Below are 16877 nucleotides of genomic sequence, written 5' to 3' on the forward strand. Positions count from 1 at the left end.
CAGGAAACACACCAAACACCTGATGTCTGTTTCTGTGCAGCTCAAACAGCTCAAACAGCTGATGTTGATGGTTATGAACAGTTGTGCTAAACACAAATGTTGTAACATCATGCAGCGTACATGTGTTCCTAAAGTATCTTAGCGGTCCCAGGACTGCACTCTCCTGGAAGCTGCTTTCAGGGTTACAGCCTCTAACGCTCCTACTGCCACTAAGACCACTTTGTTCTTGTTCTCCAGTCGTTGCTACTCTGGAAGTTGAAGCACCCCCGACCCTTACTCCTACTACCGGCTCGACGGGGCTTCTAGTCCACATGTGGCGCGGGTGTTTCTATACACTACAGCTTCCTGGTTGTGCTTTGAGTTTATGCTATCCCAGCTTGCATCTTACATCCTGCTACTACGTGGTGGAAAATGTCCGCAGCACCTTTGCACAGTCTGCAGCCGTGGTAGACTCCCTCCTACCACAGCTCACCTCTAAGCATCTGGATCTTTCTACCATTCATCGGGCTTCTCAGCATCTGTTTCAGCATCTGCACGGATTTGGCTCTGACTGATCTTCATCCTGCTGGCCTCACCAGGTGGATCTCACTGACTCCTCCCATACAGCTTGATGTCATCTACAGGATGACATTTGATGACATCACCTCTTAGTGATGAGCTGGCTTTGGGGATTGAAGCCTTTGCAGACAGAAGCTGGGACACTGCACACTCCAGTACTGTCTCCCACAGTTCCTGATGAATGTTATCAGTGCACTGAAGCACAGTAACAAGCAGGTCAGTGTGCATGAATGGGGCATAGAGTCAGGTTGGTCTGCCTAGTCTTAAGTGCTCTTGTACTGTCAGAATGACACGATAGCAGCCCTACGAACCAGCAGCTGAGCTTTTGTGTTGTTTCTAATGCTTTTCAGAGTTTTGCTCATGTACTGGCTCATGTGCCTCCACAGCTTCAGTAGCTCCTGTGTCGTGGAGAGGCGAGTTATCGGGCCGTGGTTTGATGGCCAGGACGGTTCAGTCCTGTGTTCGTGCCTTTAGCATTCCCCATATCTACAGACCGCTGATCACTGAACGCTTCTTAAACAGTAGACGTGGATTATGTCGGGTCCCGCTGTTGTCCCAGACTCATTGTCTCGAGAGTAGATCCTGGATGGATCTCTAGAAGCAGTTTATTCTGTCGGGACGACAGGATACGACCTGTTGGTTTGTTGGCTGCTCCAGTTTACCTGGAAGAACAGACGAGGTGGTGAGAGTCATCAGCTTCACATAAGATGAGCCTGGGATGGAGAGATCCTTCTCATCTTCCTCCTTTTCTTTACTCTGTTCATCTTCTTCGTTTTCAGGGAGCTTTGCAGGTGGTCGGGCCTTCCAATCAAAGAGAAGAGAGAGCTGACACACGGCGGCGTATAGGGACGTTTCTGAACACGCTAAAATAACTGAAACATCAGCTTCCTCATTAACTAGTGCCTCATAGTTACACCTGACTAACGTCTGAGGACAATTAATAAAGAAACATTGCAAAATGATCTGGCTAATATGTTAGAAACTGTTCTGATGTTGTTATGAGAGTGGAGCAGGACTCTTAACTGCCTCAGGAAGGTGGTTGATGGTGTGATCTGTTTCAGGAAAGGCTGCCAAAGCCCTGTAGCCACAGCTGGCCACCTCTGGATCCTGTTACAACACAAAGGTGCAGACACATGTTTCTGTTTCCTACAAGAGGATGAAACTTATGTGACATCACAGCATATTTGTGCATGTAGGAGTCATCATGTCAGCTGTGTGTGGATACAGTATATACAGACCTCGCTCAGAGCATAAGTCCAGAGAATGCTGACCACCTCTTCTTTTAATTTCTAATGACCAAAAATAAGAAGTCATTTTAATGCACATTTAACACACACACACACAGACAGACACACACATATGGGCTCAAAATGTGGTCATAAATATTTTGTACTTGTAAATTGGTTTTGTACTTGTAAAAAAGATTTGTATGTGTAAAAAAAATTTGTGTGTGCGTAAAAAAGATTTGTATGTGTAAAAAAAATTTGTGTGTGCGTAAAAAAGATTTGTATGTGTAAAAAAAATTTGTGCGTGCGTAAAAAAGATTTGTATGTGTAAAAAAAATTTGTGCGTGCGTAAAAAAGATTTGTATGTGTAAAAAAAATTTGTGCGTGCGTAAAAAAGATTTGTATGTGTGAAAAAGATTTGTGCATGCGTAAAAAAGATTTGTGTGTGGACTTAGCCAAAAAAAACCCTGCAAGTTACAAGTACGAATTTTGACCCTATTTTTCTTCCTTTAAGCTGATTGGTCAATGTCATGTCAATCACAAATTAAACAATCCAATCAGAGAACAGATGGGTTTGGCTGTTGGGGGGGATGCTTTACGGACCTTCAGGTCCTGGAAGGGTTACACAGTTTGAAGATGGAGGACAGCGGTGGCGCTTCTGCGGAGCAGGTAAGCTTTAATTTATGGTTTACTGGAACAAGCTAATTGTCCAGACATATATTTTTGAATATCATGTTCGGTTACTACACTGTAATTTTTCACGGTGCCAAAAGCTAGCTTAAAAAGGGCTCTCAACATTAGCCCTAGTGTTGCATGTGTTCAAATAGTCTCCTGTGTAGCACGGTCTGTCTGCTTAAACATCAGCATCGTGGAGAATTATGTGTTTGGATTTAAGTTTAATCCCGATGAGATGTCGTTTTGGTAATAATTGGAAATGAAATGCTCTGACTTGACCTTAGCACTGGTCCCAGGTCACCCCCGAGTTTGTGTTAGAGTAATACTACAGTAATTACAGTATACAACAACTTTCAGCAGCTACTGAATGTTAGGGGACCTAGCTCAATTTTCAGTAGCTGCTAACGCGTTAACGAGCAAACCCCGCTAACGTGTTACACTGCGCTAACTTGCTAACGGAAAATCGGTTAACGTCATTTTAAGGAGATTACCGCTGACAGCACAAATATATGTGCGTGTATAAAGTATTTGATTTCAATTTTCTTCTACTACTGTAACTATGGCTTAACAAGCTTCCTTAGTGTTCTTTTAAACTCTCACTCATGACTATTAGTTATACTGTTAACTATTTTAATATTAGGTTAATAAGGGAATAGGGATATATCGGGAAACCATATGGTATTGTTTAAATGAAGATGCAGATGTTCAATAACATATAAATATATTTTCAACAGGAGCCAAAGACTGCAATAGAGAAGGCTATACTGAGTCTTGTGGGAATTCTGTCAACTTCCCAGTCTGATATTAGGAGTGGAACTGCAACCACATCTGTTACTGCGACAGTGCCTCAGCAAACCCCAAGAGTGAGCACCCAAATAGAAATGCAAAGGTAAAAAGAAAAAGAAATTTGCCAGTAATGTTACTCCTTTCTTTTTTTTTCTTTTTTTTTTTTGGGGTGGGTGGGTGTAAGTCATCTTTTTATTTAAACAACCTGCTCTGCAAATTACCTATGCACTTGGATCCTCCTTAAACATCATTATGACATTTCACCTTAACAGCAATGCAGTACTTTTCCAATCAGATGAGTAGTCTTGCTTTAATTTGGAAGAAATTGGCAAAGTGTTTAATGCCTCAAATGTATAATCTTATTTACAGGTCATTTCCAGCAATGTTTCAAAGAAGGCAATCCAAAGGAAAGAGGCCTTTCCCAGCTCCTAGTAATGTGATACATGCAGTTCGCAACCTTCAGTTGCAATTCTGTCTTTTGCCTGATTCCACGACAAAAACCCCAAAGAATGAAATACGGCTTCTTCAAGCTGGACTTGGAAGGCGAACTCTCAGCATAGCTGACAATGCTGATCATGAAGAAGTACTTTTCTCAATTTTAGATGCCTTTATCTTGTCAAAAAAAAATCGAATTTTAAACTTCAAAATTAAAATTGAAAAATGTTACAAGTTGACTTGACAAACTAATCATGAGGAAATGTTTAATTTCTTTTAACCCTAATTTAGATTACTGTAGCTCTGCATGAAGAGTATCCGAAGATGAAGGCCCTAACTGGTGGATGGCTCTTGTATAAAGCAGGAGGTAAGTCATTTTAACTCCCCGACTTTGTATCTGAGTTAAAGATACTAGAGAGAAATCTCTCTCTAGTATCTCAGGGAACACAAGGCTACACAGCCAAGACGCTCAAGATGGCCACCAACAATGGAAAAAATACACTTTATATTGTCCCTCTCCAAGAAAAAATTGATACTACACCTCTTCCACATGATGCTGCAGAATTCAGCAAAATGCCAAAGTCTCAGTGCAAGACCTGTGGTGTGACTATGCCTCTTCAGCTACTTGTTTGTCATGTAGAAAACTGTGTACAAGTAAGCCAAATTCAACAGTAAAACAAACATTGCTACCACCTTTGCTAAAAACGAAAACTTTTTAAGTTGTATTCTTTTTACTACTTTCAAAATGGAAGGACAGAATATTATGCTTTACCCAAGACTAATTTGGGTGAATTTCCAGAGTCAATGTATGTACTGAAATCAGTCGTAAGTTTTGCTCTAAATGTCTGTGAAGTTTCTCAGTTATCCCAGTCATTGTAGTCTAAAGAGTTTGCAAAGAAAACATCTGGACTTCTATAAGTTTCCTTGAAGATGTGCCACCTCTCATCTGAGAAGCTTCTTCGTTTCTTTAGAGCATAGGTGTCAAACTCTGGCCCGCAGGCTAATTACATTTGGCCCGCGAAGCCATACCAAATTACTATGAGCTGGCCTACTGGTATTATACAGCTAATATATATATTGTTTAGTATTAAGCTTTGCTTGTTCCATATTCAGTTTTTTAGCAAAATGTGTTTGAGTCCATAAGAAAAGATTCATTCTTATATCTGGAGGAACAAATATATTTCAATAAATATTAACGTTAGCCCGTTCCAGTTTTGAATTTTGGCCCACTGTGTATTTGAGTTTGACACCCCTGCTTTAGAGCAATTGGTGGAGAGTCCAAAACTTTATGCCCTATTGGAGTGTCCCCATGAGGGGCGTTGATCCCCTAGTTTGCTCTAAATGACAAATCGTGAGCAGCATGTAGCTACCATAAATGTGTAATGTAACATTATATTCCTTTACCAGGAAGCTGCGTGTGAAAGCATGACTGACCAGGCACATCAGAATGAAGTCCAATTGGAGGTGAGTTCCCAGATATATTTAACATTGTAATATGGACAATACAAAATTCCAAGCGGATCTTTGTTCAACTGTTTCATTATTTGCTAATTACCTGTGGCATTCTGTGCTAGATTTTGACTGTTCATCTTTGCTAGGACTAAAATAAATACACTTTTTAATTGCAATATCCTCTTCAGCCTTCTTGTCCTGTTTGTGGAAATCGTTATCCTCCAGATGACTTGGTCTTGCATGCCAGTACATGTGGTGATCGGTAAGTTCATTTTAGTTGGACAACACTAAACAAATGCTATGTGTAGCACATTTATAGTTGCTCTTGCTTCTGTCTTTGCATCATGTCATAGAAGGGGCTCATCCTTACCTAACCTGTTCATCTTCTATGATCATGTTGACCACATGGATGAGCTTTTATCAGTGTTCATCCTGGCATTTTGACAATATACTTTTGCTTCTTTAGAGTGCATTGTTTAGGTGACCTTGTCTTTTATTGACAGTATTCCTGCATGCATGCATGCATGCATCTATCTATCTATCTATCTATCTATCTATCTGGATAGATCAGTGTATATATGTTTAAACACTGATGGGTTTTTTTTTTTTTTTGCACCACTTTGGGTAAAGTGAAGTGGATGACCTGCATCACACAGCACATGAAGTCAGAGACACACTTTTCAATTTTGCTGCTGAGATGAACACTGACATCCCAGCCAACAATAAGGAAGGTACTTTTCATACCAAATATCAGAGTATATTTAAAATTCCAAATTGACGTGCTTACCAAAAAGTGTGCTGGGCCTTAATTTTTTGGCTTACTGGGTTTACAGTACAAAATGTTATTTTTGCATACAATGTACTTTATCTTTTAGTAGAACAGTGGAAAAAGGCCAGTGATCCCCAAGATGCTGCAGTTTTGTTTAAGAGGCATCTCTTAAAGGAAAAGGAGGAGAACCCCAAAATCACAGCTATCATTGACATTCGACAAGATCAAACATCCCAGAGCCGAGAGATCATTGCTTTCTACAAAAGACCACAGATTGATTGGGCAGGACCTTTTCGTTGTTCTTTACAAGGTAATGCTTATGGTGAAGCATAGATTCAGTTAGTTTCTTTAAAGGCTGTGTAACATTCCAACTTGGTAAATGAGAATTTTCCATTAAAGGGTGCTGTAAAGCAGTTTGTACCTTTACTTGTGTTGTTGTTTTTTTCTTTTTCCCAATTTTAAAATAGGTGACACAGCTGTTGGCACTGGGGTCCAGAGACACTTTTTCAGCATGACAATGCTAAAGTTGCAACATGGCTTTAACATCCATAGCGGTATGTTTCTATATCCTTTTCTTAATTAATGTGAGATGAGTTTTTAAAATAATCCATCGAAAAATTTACTCTAGAAATTAAAAAAAAAAAAAAAAGATACCATTGAAGTATTTGCATCATGTTTGACAACTTCATTAATCAACTACTTACGTCAATAGATAAAGCTATAGCTTTTTTATTTTGCTTGTACTGTTCTTCTCCAGGTGCAGCCAACGTGACCCTTCTCTTTGAGGGACAAGAGAACCATCTAGTGCCTTCTACTTCTCAGATTTTGGCAGACAGTGACTTATTTGTGGTAGCAGGCAGAATGATTGGGCATTCATTTTTGAACGATGGGCCACGATTGCATGGCCTCAGCAAGGCTATTATTCACATGTTGGTCCATGCTGATACAGACACTGTCACTGTCCAGCTCGATGATGTGCCAGATCTAGATATTCGTTCTACAATTTGCATGGTGAATACTAATTTACTTCAAGCCTTTGTGAAATCATAATTTAAATTAACTCATTTTTATATAAGTGTAAATACCCCCTTCAAGAAAATGCAGATTTTTTAGGCAATATATTTGCAACATACTAAAATGGAATTTTTCTCCTCTATAAGCTTGATGGTAATAAACACCTCACTGAGCAGCAGAAGGATGACATTAACAATTTGGCCATTTCCTGGGACTTGCCACCCGTCAGTGCAGAAAACCGCAGATGGCTGTTCCAACAGCTTCTCCATCATGCAGTAAGATTGCCCTTTAAAAATTGTTTTTAGATTGTCATCACCTAAGCAAATGTCATGTGGTTATTTTTAATTATTGTTTTAGGTGATAGGCCGAACTAAAAGGCAGACAAAACACATCAGAAAAGGTCTGAAGGACACCGGATTGTTGACTATGCTTCAACAAAGAGCTGACACAGCCTCAGTGGTCTTTCCCCAGCATGAAGACAGCATACTTACTGCACAGGTATTTCAATGCATTTCTAAGATGCTAGATGGTATGACAGTTAATGCTGCTTTTAGGAGAGGCTGTAGCTCAGGAGGTAGAGCAGGTCATCTCCTGATCAGAAGTTTTTTAAGATCCCTGGCTAAGAATCAGTCCTTTTACCATTATACTCTAAGTGAGACAAAATGATTGATAATACTTTATTCATCCTGAGGAAAATTCTTTTAAAGGCTGCCAGATAATCCAGTGCCATCATGAGCACCCCATAGAATACACCATATATAAATGCCAAGTGTCGGGAAAAAGTCTCTTCACAAATTTAACATGTAAAAAAACTGTATTTAAGGCAGTTGCATTCTTAAGTGTGTCTCTGAAATCTCATTTTAGGCTGTTCTAAGCCACATTGTTTGGCCAGGAGATGAGGGCGATGATGAAGACGATGATGATCCACCTTACCCACTAAGCATCCAAAAGCAAACAGTGGGATTTCTGAAGACCTACATTGAAACAGGCAAGTGTAATTGCATTGTGATTCAAAATTTGAATCTAATTTGATTTCTAATGCATTGATTATTTTCACAGCCACTCCATTCCAGCTCAGCCAGCTGATGAGGTTTTGGGTCGGGTGGGAAATTCCGACTGGTACCATGAAGGTTGAAGTAGTCAAAGCAGACTACCTCATATCCTCTACATGTTTTGGAACGTTGCGTGTGCCTGGGCACTTCCACGAGTACAATGTCTTTTCCAAACATGTTGATGATTGCATTGCAACTTGTGCCACAGGTTTTGGCCTTATTTAAAAGCAATTTGTAGACACTGGATGTCGGATAAACTTTCCCATGCTTGAAAAATGTTTTACATAGCCAAAGGTTTGACTGTTACTTAGGCTTATTGATTTTTTGGGAATATTGTTATGTGAGTTTAAATATAAAAATTAAAGTTACAGTTCCCACCATTAACATTTATATTTGAAGTTAAGGAACTAATGATTGTGTTATTTAGGGTTCAGTCATTGTCATGCATCCAATTCACATCATCTCTTTGTTTGGAGCAGTTTCATGGTTTACAAGAGGTGAAAAAAAGTCGATTAATACCAAAGCCGTATTAAATGTTACACACAGGCCAATGCTGTTGAATATAATGTTAATAAAAATCTGCCAAACTGTCAGCTGTGGTCAAGCTATTTAATTACCGCATGCAGGACAGCTAACACACATCAAAACATTACAGTTCTACAGTCATGAGAGTTTTTATCACTTTCAAGCTGTTATCAATAAAGTCAAGTTTTGAGCTATGAAAATTGGATGATAATATTCCTGATTATTTTTGAGGTTGTTTGAAATCATTTTGTAAATCAAAGGAAATATGCTTGAACACCCCAAATTGAAATCCAGAAGTTGTCAAGGACATGGATTTGGAGCAGCAGTTATTGGACTTAAATACAAGTTACATTCTAGACTGGTTGCCACTCCATCAAAGTTAAGAAAAATAATTCTTGTCAGACTGTAAATAAAGTAGATTAATTGAATATTGCCTTTACAATTAAATAAAAATAGAAATCAGCAAGAATAGGCATGAGCATAGGCACCTAAACAAATTTTTATTGAAGCTATTATTAAACAAAAGACTTACATGAGAACAGAAAGAATTTATCATGTTACCTTTGCATTAACTGACAGATTATCAGGAAAATATAACTGTAAACTCATCAAACACAAAATGCATTAACATTAAAAACTGAAAATAAATATTGATGCAGACTTTTAGTAACTGTCCTTGGATACAAAAACTGATAATTCAACATAATGTAAACATCTGTTAGGGCATCTTATTTTCAACCATCACTCTAGATAAAGCTATAAATCCTGCCTGTTCTCAAGAATGGCTTCCACATACTGGACAAGGGAACTGTAAATGTCAGCCCCATAGGACATAGAGGGTTCCATGGGATTGAAAAGGTGTCTCACTCTTTCCAAATCCTCACTGTCAAGTGGAGACACAAGTTCTGGAAGGTGAATACCAGTTTGGTCCAAGTCTGCAATGTCCACATCTGGATACTCTGCCTGAAATTAGACGCCATCAATTCAGGAAGTCTTTAAAATACATGCTTTATTAATTTTGTCAATGATATACTTTTTTTTTTTTTTTTTTTTTTTAAAGCGATTTGAAGAATTTAGAGATGTGTAATCATACCACAATACTTTCAGGAGGATTGACTGGATTCTGAGTCTTTCCAATCTCCCATAGTTGGTTTGGGGTGTAGTTCCGCTCTGTCCTAAGAGAGTGATTGTTCCAGCCTTCAATAAACGTCTCCAAATCTGCTTGGATTCGTGGCAAAAACACATACTGTGCACAAAAAAGGTCAGTACAGTTTGTTGGATCCAAGAGTCTGTCTTCCTCAAGTCTGTGAAGAAGATCGTAGTAGATGTTGGTGACAACATTCCAAACGTCTCGCCACAGGCGCTCTATCCTTCAAAACAAAACAAAAAGAACATTTGTTTTTAAAAATCACTATACAGTGACATTCATCCTCATAAAATGAAATAATTTCCAAGCATTCTGTGCAAACAAAATGTTATGGGATCTTGTTATAATTTGAAGTAACACAGTAATTCAGTTTTAAACGTAATTTTGTTGCTAACACATTCAATAATTAACGCCAGAATACTACACCTGGCAATCAAAAATATGTTTTTGTTGTAAATCAGGAATACCTTTGGTTATGCACGCTTTTGCCAGACATAAAGCTTCCTCTACCACAGCCCCGAACTTCAAACATGTATCGAGCAATGTCAACATTCTCAACTCCTTGGTCTCCCCTCACTCTAGAAATATGAAAAACAAAGGACACAGAAATTACAGAGTATCACATTTTAGCAATATTTTAAAGTTAATCATTTAAAGAAAAATGTGAATGTTTTACATTCAACTGTATAATATTTTTAGGGCTCTTTGAGCTCTTATGCAGAGCTATATTTGTAAATATTTTCCCCAAAAGTACAATACACAACTAGCAATGTTAACTTGCAGAGTCAATGAAATGGTTGTTCTGTCACAGTCTGGCTGAGCAGCTGACTGTGTGAAGTATGAATAGTGGACCCAAGTGCAGACAAAAATGGAATGTGGAACAAAACTTGAATGTTAACAGAAAGCAAGCTGCTTCTTAAGGCTGGTAAAAACTATACAAAAGGCAGAGATGAAGCTAAACTGGGCAGACTAAAGATAAACATAAAAACCAAAACATGAAACTCGCCGTGGATACAAAGATACCTGAAACCTGGAGCGTAGAAGCAGAGACGCATGGAAACATGGCACAAACGACAACAGACAACATGACAAAGAATGAACAGAAACACACAGACTAAATACACACAAGTGTGATTACAGAAAATGAAAACACATGGGAAACAGCTGACACTGATTTGACATATTCGTCCATATTTATCTGATCTTCTACATTTGTACTACATTTGTACTCGCCCCCTCATACACTTCGCTCTTCTTCAGCTTCCCTTCTGTCTGTTCCACATGCTTGCCTAACTACAATGGGACTCAGAGCCTTAAGTTGTTCTGCCCCAAGACTTTGGATGTACCTCCACCAGATCTCCAGACCACAAACTCTTTCACCACTTTTAAGTCACATCTCAAAACCCATCTATTCAGAATTGCATACACCTGATTCTGTATTAGTCCATTTTAACTTGCTCAGCTTTTATACTGTCATGCTTGCTTTTTTCTTCTTTAACTTATGTCTACATTTTATTTGCAATGTTTCAATATATTGTATTGTTGCTATTGCAAGGTAACCTTAAGGTGTTATAAAACGTATTATTATTATTATTATTGTAGTATTTCTCTGCAAATAGAATACAAATGATAGGAAAATTCAATCATTTCCGGACAGCAAGCATGTGTGTCAGGCACGAATGTGTATTCAAAATTGAAGTGAGACTGATTTAAGCCTTTATGCTCTAATGTGAACAGCAAGTTTTTGCATTATACCTCGATGGAAATCCATGCTTCTGTACAGCCTCAAGGAAGAACGTCAGTGCTGTAGAAGCCTTGTTGTTGTTAGCTGCTTTCAAGTACAAGATCTGAAAATAAAGAGACATTATGGAAGTACTAGTACTAGCATCACATTTTCTGCTATTTTAGTGAAGAATGCAAACCTTCCTTGAGAAGCCATCAACACCACCAAACATCACAAGTCCATATCTGTAAAGAGACAAAGACACAGCCCCTAAGACTTCAGCCACTGAGTATAATTAATTAATTGCATTTTTCACCAATAATCAAATATGAAACATTACAAGTTAGGACTTGTCAAATTTGAAAGTGGATGCAAAGGCTGGTGAACTTCTCTTAATCTGTTAGAATTCAGAGAATATATATATATATATATATATATATACACACATATATATATATATATATATATATATATATATTACTGCAAACTTGGCGGTAAAGTAATGGCGTAATGTAAAATACTGTGTTTGCATATGCATGAATGACTTAAATAGTAATGGGCCCAAATGTGCCCTATGACTATTGAGTTATGTTTCTTCTTTCTCTGTATCTATGAAGCGCCTTGAGGCGACATTTGTTGTGATTTGGCGCTATATAAATAAAATTGAATTGAATTGAATTGAATTATGTTAAACTTACCTAATTAACTTATGGTTGGTGTCAATGTGGAGCAGTGACAGAGGACCAGGAACACTGTATGTCCTTCTGACAACACATCCAAGATTTGCCATCCTTTCAAGGATTCCAGCGCTGTCAACACGACGCATGGAATCCCATACTCTGTTCCACTGCACCTTGTGGCCCAGTGCCCTGAGGCGTCCTTTAACCATTCTGTAGCCTAAAAAGACATTCCATAGTGAAAGAATTACAACAGCACATTGGAAGGCACTTATAGTACAGTAAATCAAACTACTAACTAATCATGACATTCAGCTAGTGTTATTCATGTAAATATGAAAGGTTGCTAGCAAGAAAAATAAAATAGTCTTATTACAAGCATTATTTTTCACATGAATAACTAACCCAGATTTTTCGATTCCTGTTTTATGGCTGCAATTAAGTTGTCAAGTTCATCATCTGATAGTGAGCTGTAGGTTGCTGTTATTGAGAGGCCCCACTCTTCCATTCTTCGTCGGACTGTTTTCTGTGATATGCCCAAAAGCTTGGAGATACAAGGAACGGAGAGGTCCATCTTTATTAGATCTTTGAGGTGGTCTTTGGAAACATAGAGCTTTGGCCTCCCCCGTTCACCAGCTGAGCTGTCAACAACAATGGCAGACCTTCTTGTATCCATATCGGAATGGATGAGGCAGATGAGGTGGTGAAGAGCTTCAACTACCTAAAAAATGGTTGCATTAAAATATTTAGTTGGATGAAATCCTAGAATTCAGTTTTACCATCTTAGTAACATTATTCTTATCCCCAATCTTTATATTGAAACACAGAACAAAATTTCATCTTGGATTTAACAAAGCAATGGACGACAGGTGTATTTGTATAGCATAATTACTACACTGTAAAATTAACATTATAAGATACATAAGAATGGCATATATTGAAACAATTTTTAAAGGTAACCAAAACTAAATCAAATAAACCTACCAGTGATGGAACATTAATATGAGCAGAAAGAGAACAGACTAGAGTTGATGCGTTCACGCAGAGGAACTCAATATGATCAAGGTCCAAGGGCTGCTGTTGGTAGGACTGCACCAGCCTATTTTGAAGGTTTTGGAAAACATGTCTTCCTAAAGCCACCTGAAAGAAGAAAAGATTTATTGAATTACTGATATCACATGAAGTGCATTGAAGGAACAATGAAATGTCAAACTGCGTTAAACTCAATAAAACCAAATAATATTCTCATGAAATCTTTTTATTTTGATTAACTTTGTAATACAGTAAAGAAACTGAATTGCATTAAAAATTATTTTTAAATATGTTCTATCCTGTGCAACCTTGCTGTATTCAAAAAATTCAAACAACTTTAATAATGAAAAAAAAAATGAACCCACCAAAGAGTCACAGGGACATCCCAGGTTCTCTGTTCTGGAGGGAGATCGACCAAGGTCTACTTGATTTACAGTCACCTGTTAAGTAAAACAATCAGACAATTTTCAAAGATTTACACGTTTCTCTATGGATGTATCATACACTCTCCTATTTCTCTCTCTGAAGTACCCCGTGGATGTTCCCATGATGACACAGATGACCCACAAATTTAGTATAGCACACTTCAAAACACATAACCCGATGCAGAAAGACGCATGCAAAAGATGCAAAAGTCCCTAAACACATTTGACATCTGTTAGGGTTGAAAATTTAGTTTACAAAATTATTAAGTAAGGCTGTTTCATTATTTTTTTAAGATGTACACAATGCAAATGTGCTCATAAGTATGTTGGCACTCCATGTTTGAAGGTTGAGAGCGCAATTCAGCGCTGTATTTGAAATATTGCAGGTACACCTAGAGTGCAGAGGGGTTTTTTGCAGCATGCTTACAAACACACGATAATGGTTAGATTAGTCTCTGGGTTAGGGAGGCTGAACAAGATGCGGTGAACTGGGCCTTAGAATCAGCATCTGTTTTCATTGCCCGTTTCAGCATTATCCTTTTTGGGAAGCTGGTTCACACAAAAGGCTGGCACTATAAACTTGTAATTTCAACTGCTGAAGCAAATTCAATATTTTTAAATCTTTTTCTCCTTAATTCCTTCTTAAATTTTTGAACACGACACATCCAGCAAAGCAAATATCAACAGACATTAGCTTACTGATACCAGACAGACACTGCACTACAGTTACTACAGAAGCATTCTTGGTCAATCTGGTATTGTATAACAGAGTACTTCTTAATGTCACTGCCTATAAGCTGTCATAAATCCCAAAACGCTCACTGAAGCTAGGTCCCCTAACATTCAGTAGCTGCTGAAAGTTGTTGTATACTGTAATTACTGTAGTATTACTCTAACACATAGGTGTCAAACTCTGGCCCGCGGGCCAAATTTGGCCCGCAGCCAAATGTAATTTGGCCCGCGAAGCCATACCAAATTACTATTAGAGCTGGCCTACTGGTATTATACAGCTAATATATATATTGTTTAGTATTAAGCTTTGCTTGTTCCATATTCAGTTTTCCAGCAGAACTTATTTGAGTCCATAAGAAAAGATTCATTCTTATATCTGGAGGAAGATTTTTTTTTCAATAAATATTAATGTTAGCCCGCGACTTTGTTCCAGTTTTGAATTTTGGCCCACTGTGTATTTGAGTTTGACACCCCTGCTCTAACACAAACTCGGGGGTGACCTGGGACCAGTGCTAAGGTCAAGTCAGAGCATTTCATTTCCAATTATTACCAAAACGACATCTCATCGGGATTAAACTTAAATCCAAACACATAATTCTCCACGATGCTGATGTTTAAGCAGACAGACCGTGCTACACAGGAGACTATTTGAACACATGCAACACTAGGGCTAATGTTGAGAGCCCTTTTTAAGCTAGCTTTTGGCACCGTGAAAAATTACAGTGTAGTAACCGAACATGATATTCAAAAATATATGTCTGGACAATTAGCTTGTTCCAGTAAACCATAAATTAAAGCTTACCTGCTCCGCAGAAGCGCCACCGCTGTCCTCCATCTTCAAACTGTGTAACCCTTCCAGGACCTGAAGGTCCGTAAAGCATCCCCCCCAACAGCCAAACCCATCTGTTCTCTGATTGGATTGTTTAATTTGTGATTGACATGACATTGACCAATCAGCTTAAAGGAAGAAAAATAGGGTCAAAATTCGTACTTGTAACTTGCAGGGGTTTTTTTGGCTAAGTCCACACACAAATCTTTTTTACGCATGCACAAATCTTTTTCACACATACAAATCTTTTTTACGCACGCACAAATTTTTTTTACACATACAAATCTTTTTTACGCACGCACAAATTTTTTTTACACATACAAATCTTTTTTACGCACACACAAATTTTTTTTACACATACAAATCTTTTTTACGCACACACAAATTTTTTTTACACATACAAATCTTTTTTACAAGTACAAAACCAATTTACAAGTACAAAATATTTATGACCACATTTTGAGCCCATACACACACACACACACACACACACGCACACACACACACTAGAATCAACAGAGTTTTCCAACCTTTTCTTATGTTTTCTGCAGACTTTCATTCAGCCAAATCGCTGCACTGACCTAAAGCACGATCTGCACGACATTTCCTTCAAACACAGTGAAGGTGGACGCCGCTCTTAATGAAACCCAGAATTAGCTTTCATGTATATGAAAGTTGCTGCTGTGCTCTGGATCTTTGGCATTTTGCATGAAGCGATTTTCTCTAAGCTTCAGTTCACACAGCAGAGAAGTTTGTGTCTGACTCAGTGACTGCAAGGTGCTGCACAGGTCCTGTGGCTGCAACCCAAAAGCATCCCTATCAGGCGTCCTGTGCTAATACGCCATGTTTGGTTTTGGCCTTTGGTCTTGTGTTTGTTTAGATGCAACTTTGCAAACCTAAGCTGTACTGCCATATCATTGTTAGAGAGGAGGAGAGCTTTCCAACAAGCAGCACTGCATGGTCTAGGATTCATCTGCTGGGACGGCCTCTGCTGCTGTGTTGAATCCTCCAGAGCAACAAATTACCAAAACGTCTGTTTTTAAAAAGAGGCTCACACTCGCTGATCCATTTATTAGTTACTGTGAAGTCCGAGCACAGCAGGACTCTGAGGACTGGACCCTCACACGTCTGTACTTTGTGCTTCTACACAACTTTACATTGATGTGCTAACTTTAGCTACCAAACACAGTGATGTAGAGATGTGACTCTACAGTGAGGTGATACAAACAGCTGGTGAGAGTCCTGTTTACAGACAGAACCACAGAGAAAAACAGAACCTGGTGGAGTTCCTGTGTCACTCTGTTAGCTCCTCAACACAGAGGAACATGAACGTTACGACGCACCTCGTACTGCTCTGATTTAACTGTGAGCTGAGGCACCAGAGCCAAAAGCTCAGCGATGGCTTGAACCACCTCTGGCTGTGAGTGACAGCTGAGCTCAGGCCAAACAGTTCTCCATGCTGAGATAATATCCACCACCTGAGAAAGAAACATTTCTTTTAAGACCAGAACTTTGGAAAAGATTCAAAAGTTATGATGCAGAAAAAAGATGATTCCTGAATTTAAAGAGACAAATGGAGACAGACGAGGTACCTCTGCTCGACACAGCTCCTGTAGTCCCTGCAGGACGAGAGCAGCCGGGGTTGCCAGGTCTGGTCTGTTGCACTGTTTTAAAGTGAGTGAAATGGCAGCCACCATGTCCCCTGCATGCTGGTAAGGCCTGGTTAACACACACATCAGCGTGGACAAAGTGGAAAATGTGTTTCTTCTCATTTTGTTACCATTTTTATTAAAAAGCATTAAAAGTGCCAGGACACGTGT

At 38.7% G+C, this 16877-nt stretch overlaps 4 protein-coding genes across 5 annotated transcripts in view; 1 reads left to right on the top strand and 3 right to left on the bottom strand.

The window, feature by feature from the left end:
• Positions 1–16877, bottom strand: part of LOC148105817 (protein NLRC3-like) — a 261895-nt gene that overhangs the window by 202439 nt on the left and 42579 nt on the right. The gene's annotated exons all lie outside the window — the stretch shown is intronic.
• The window catches only part of LOC148105824 (focadhesin-like), a 49462-nt gene that overhangs the window by 19857 nt on the left and 12728 nt on the right, over positions 1–16877 (bottom strand). For both annotated transcript variants that reach the window (XM_087839047.1, XM_087839046.1), the window contains exons 14-18: positions 16650–16776; positions 16401–16535; positions 1797–1847; positions 1582–1665; positions 1221–1359 (exon numbers count right to left, since the gene is read on the bottom strand). In XM_087839047.1, the coding sequence (XP_087695173.1) occupies positions 1221–1359; positions 1582–1665; positions 1797–1847; positions 16401–16535; positions 16650–16776 (536 nt within the window). The remainder of the gene's footprint in view (positions 1–1220; positions 1360–1581; positions 1666–1796; positions 1848–16400; positions 16536–16649; positions 16777–16877) is intronic.
• Positions 6373–8050, top strand: LOC102790827 (uncharacterized). The gene is made up of 6 exons (XM_035906322.2): positions 6373–6455; positions 6659–6912; positions 7062–7190; positions 7273–7413; positions 7780–7903; positions 7989–8050. Exons 1-6 carry the CDS (start codon positions 6413–6415, stop codon positions 8048–8050), a joined length of 753 nt encoding a protein of 250 aa, XP_035762215.2. The 5' UTR covers positions 6373–6412.
• LOC102798421 (uncharacterized) lies at positions 9060–15174 on the bottom strand. Its single transcript, XM_087838999.1, has 10 exons — positions 15031–15174; positions 13437–13511; positions 13024–13179; positions 12445–12760; positions 12061–12259; positions 11562–11607; positions 11395–11486; positions 10107–10217; positions 9586–9862; positions 9060–9455 (listed from the first exon to the last, which is right to left on the bottom strand). The coding sequence occupies exons 1-10, from the start codon at positions 15172–15174 to the stop codon at positions 9249–9251; spliced, it is 1623 nt and encodes a 540-aa protein (XP_087695125.1). The 3' UTR covers positions 9060–9248.

Source organism: Neolamprologus brichardi, chromosome 3 (genome assembly GCF_056152115.1).
Source record: "Neolamprologus brichardi isolate AB-2024 chromosome 3, ASM5615211v1, whole genome shotgun sequence".
Taxonomy (NCBI): Eukaryota; Metazoa; Chordata; class Actinopteri; order Cichliformes; family Cichlidae; genus Neolamprologus; species Neolamprologus brichardi.

Excerpts from the sequence above, each read along its gene's own strand:
- LOC102790827 (XM_035906322.2), top strand. The coding sequence starts at position 6,413 with ATGACAATGCTAAAGTTGCAACATGGCTTTAACATCCATAGCG. Across the intron at positions 6,456-6,658 it reads TGGCTTTAACATCCATAGCG|GTGCAGCCAACGTGACCCTT; the intron begins GTATGTTTCTAT and ends GTTCTTCTCCAG. Across the intron at positions 7,191-7,272 it reads AACAGCTTCTCCATCATGCA|GTGATAGGCCGAACTAAAAG; the intron begins GTAAGATTGCCC and ends TTATTGTTTTAG.
- LOC102798421 (XM_087838999.1), bottom strand. The coding sequence starts at position 15,174 with ATGTCATGTCAATCACAAATTAAACAATCCAATCAGAGAACAGATGGG. Across the intron at positions 12,260-12,444 it reads ACAGGAATCGAAAAATCTGG|GCTACAGAATGGTTAAAGGA; the intron begins GTTAGTTATTCA and ends ATGTCTTTTTAG. Across the intron at positions 9,863-10,106 it reads AAAAGCGTGCATAACCAAAG|GATAGAGCGCCTGTGGCGAG; the intron begins GTATTCCTGATT and ends TTTGTTTTGAAG.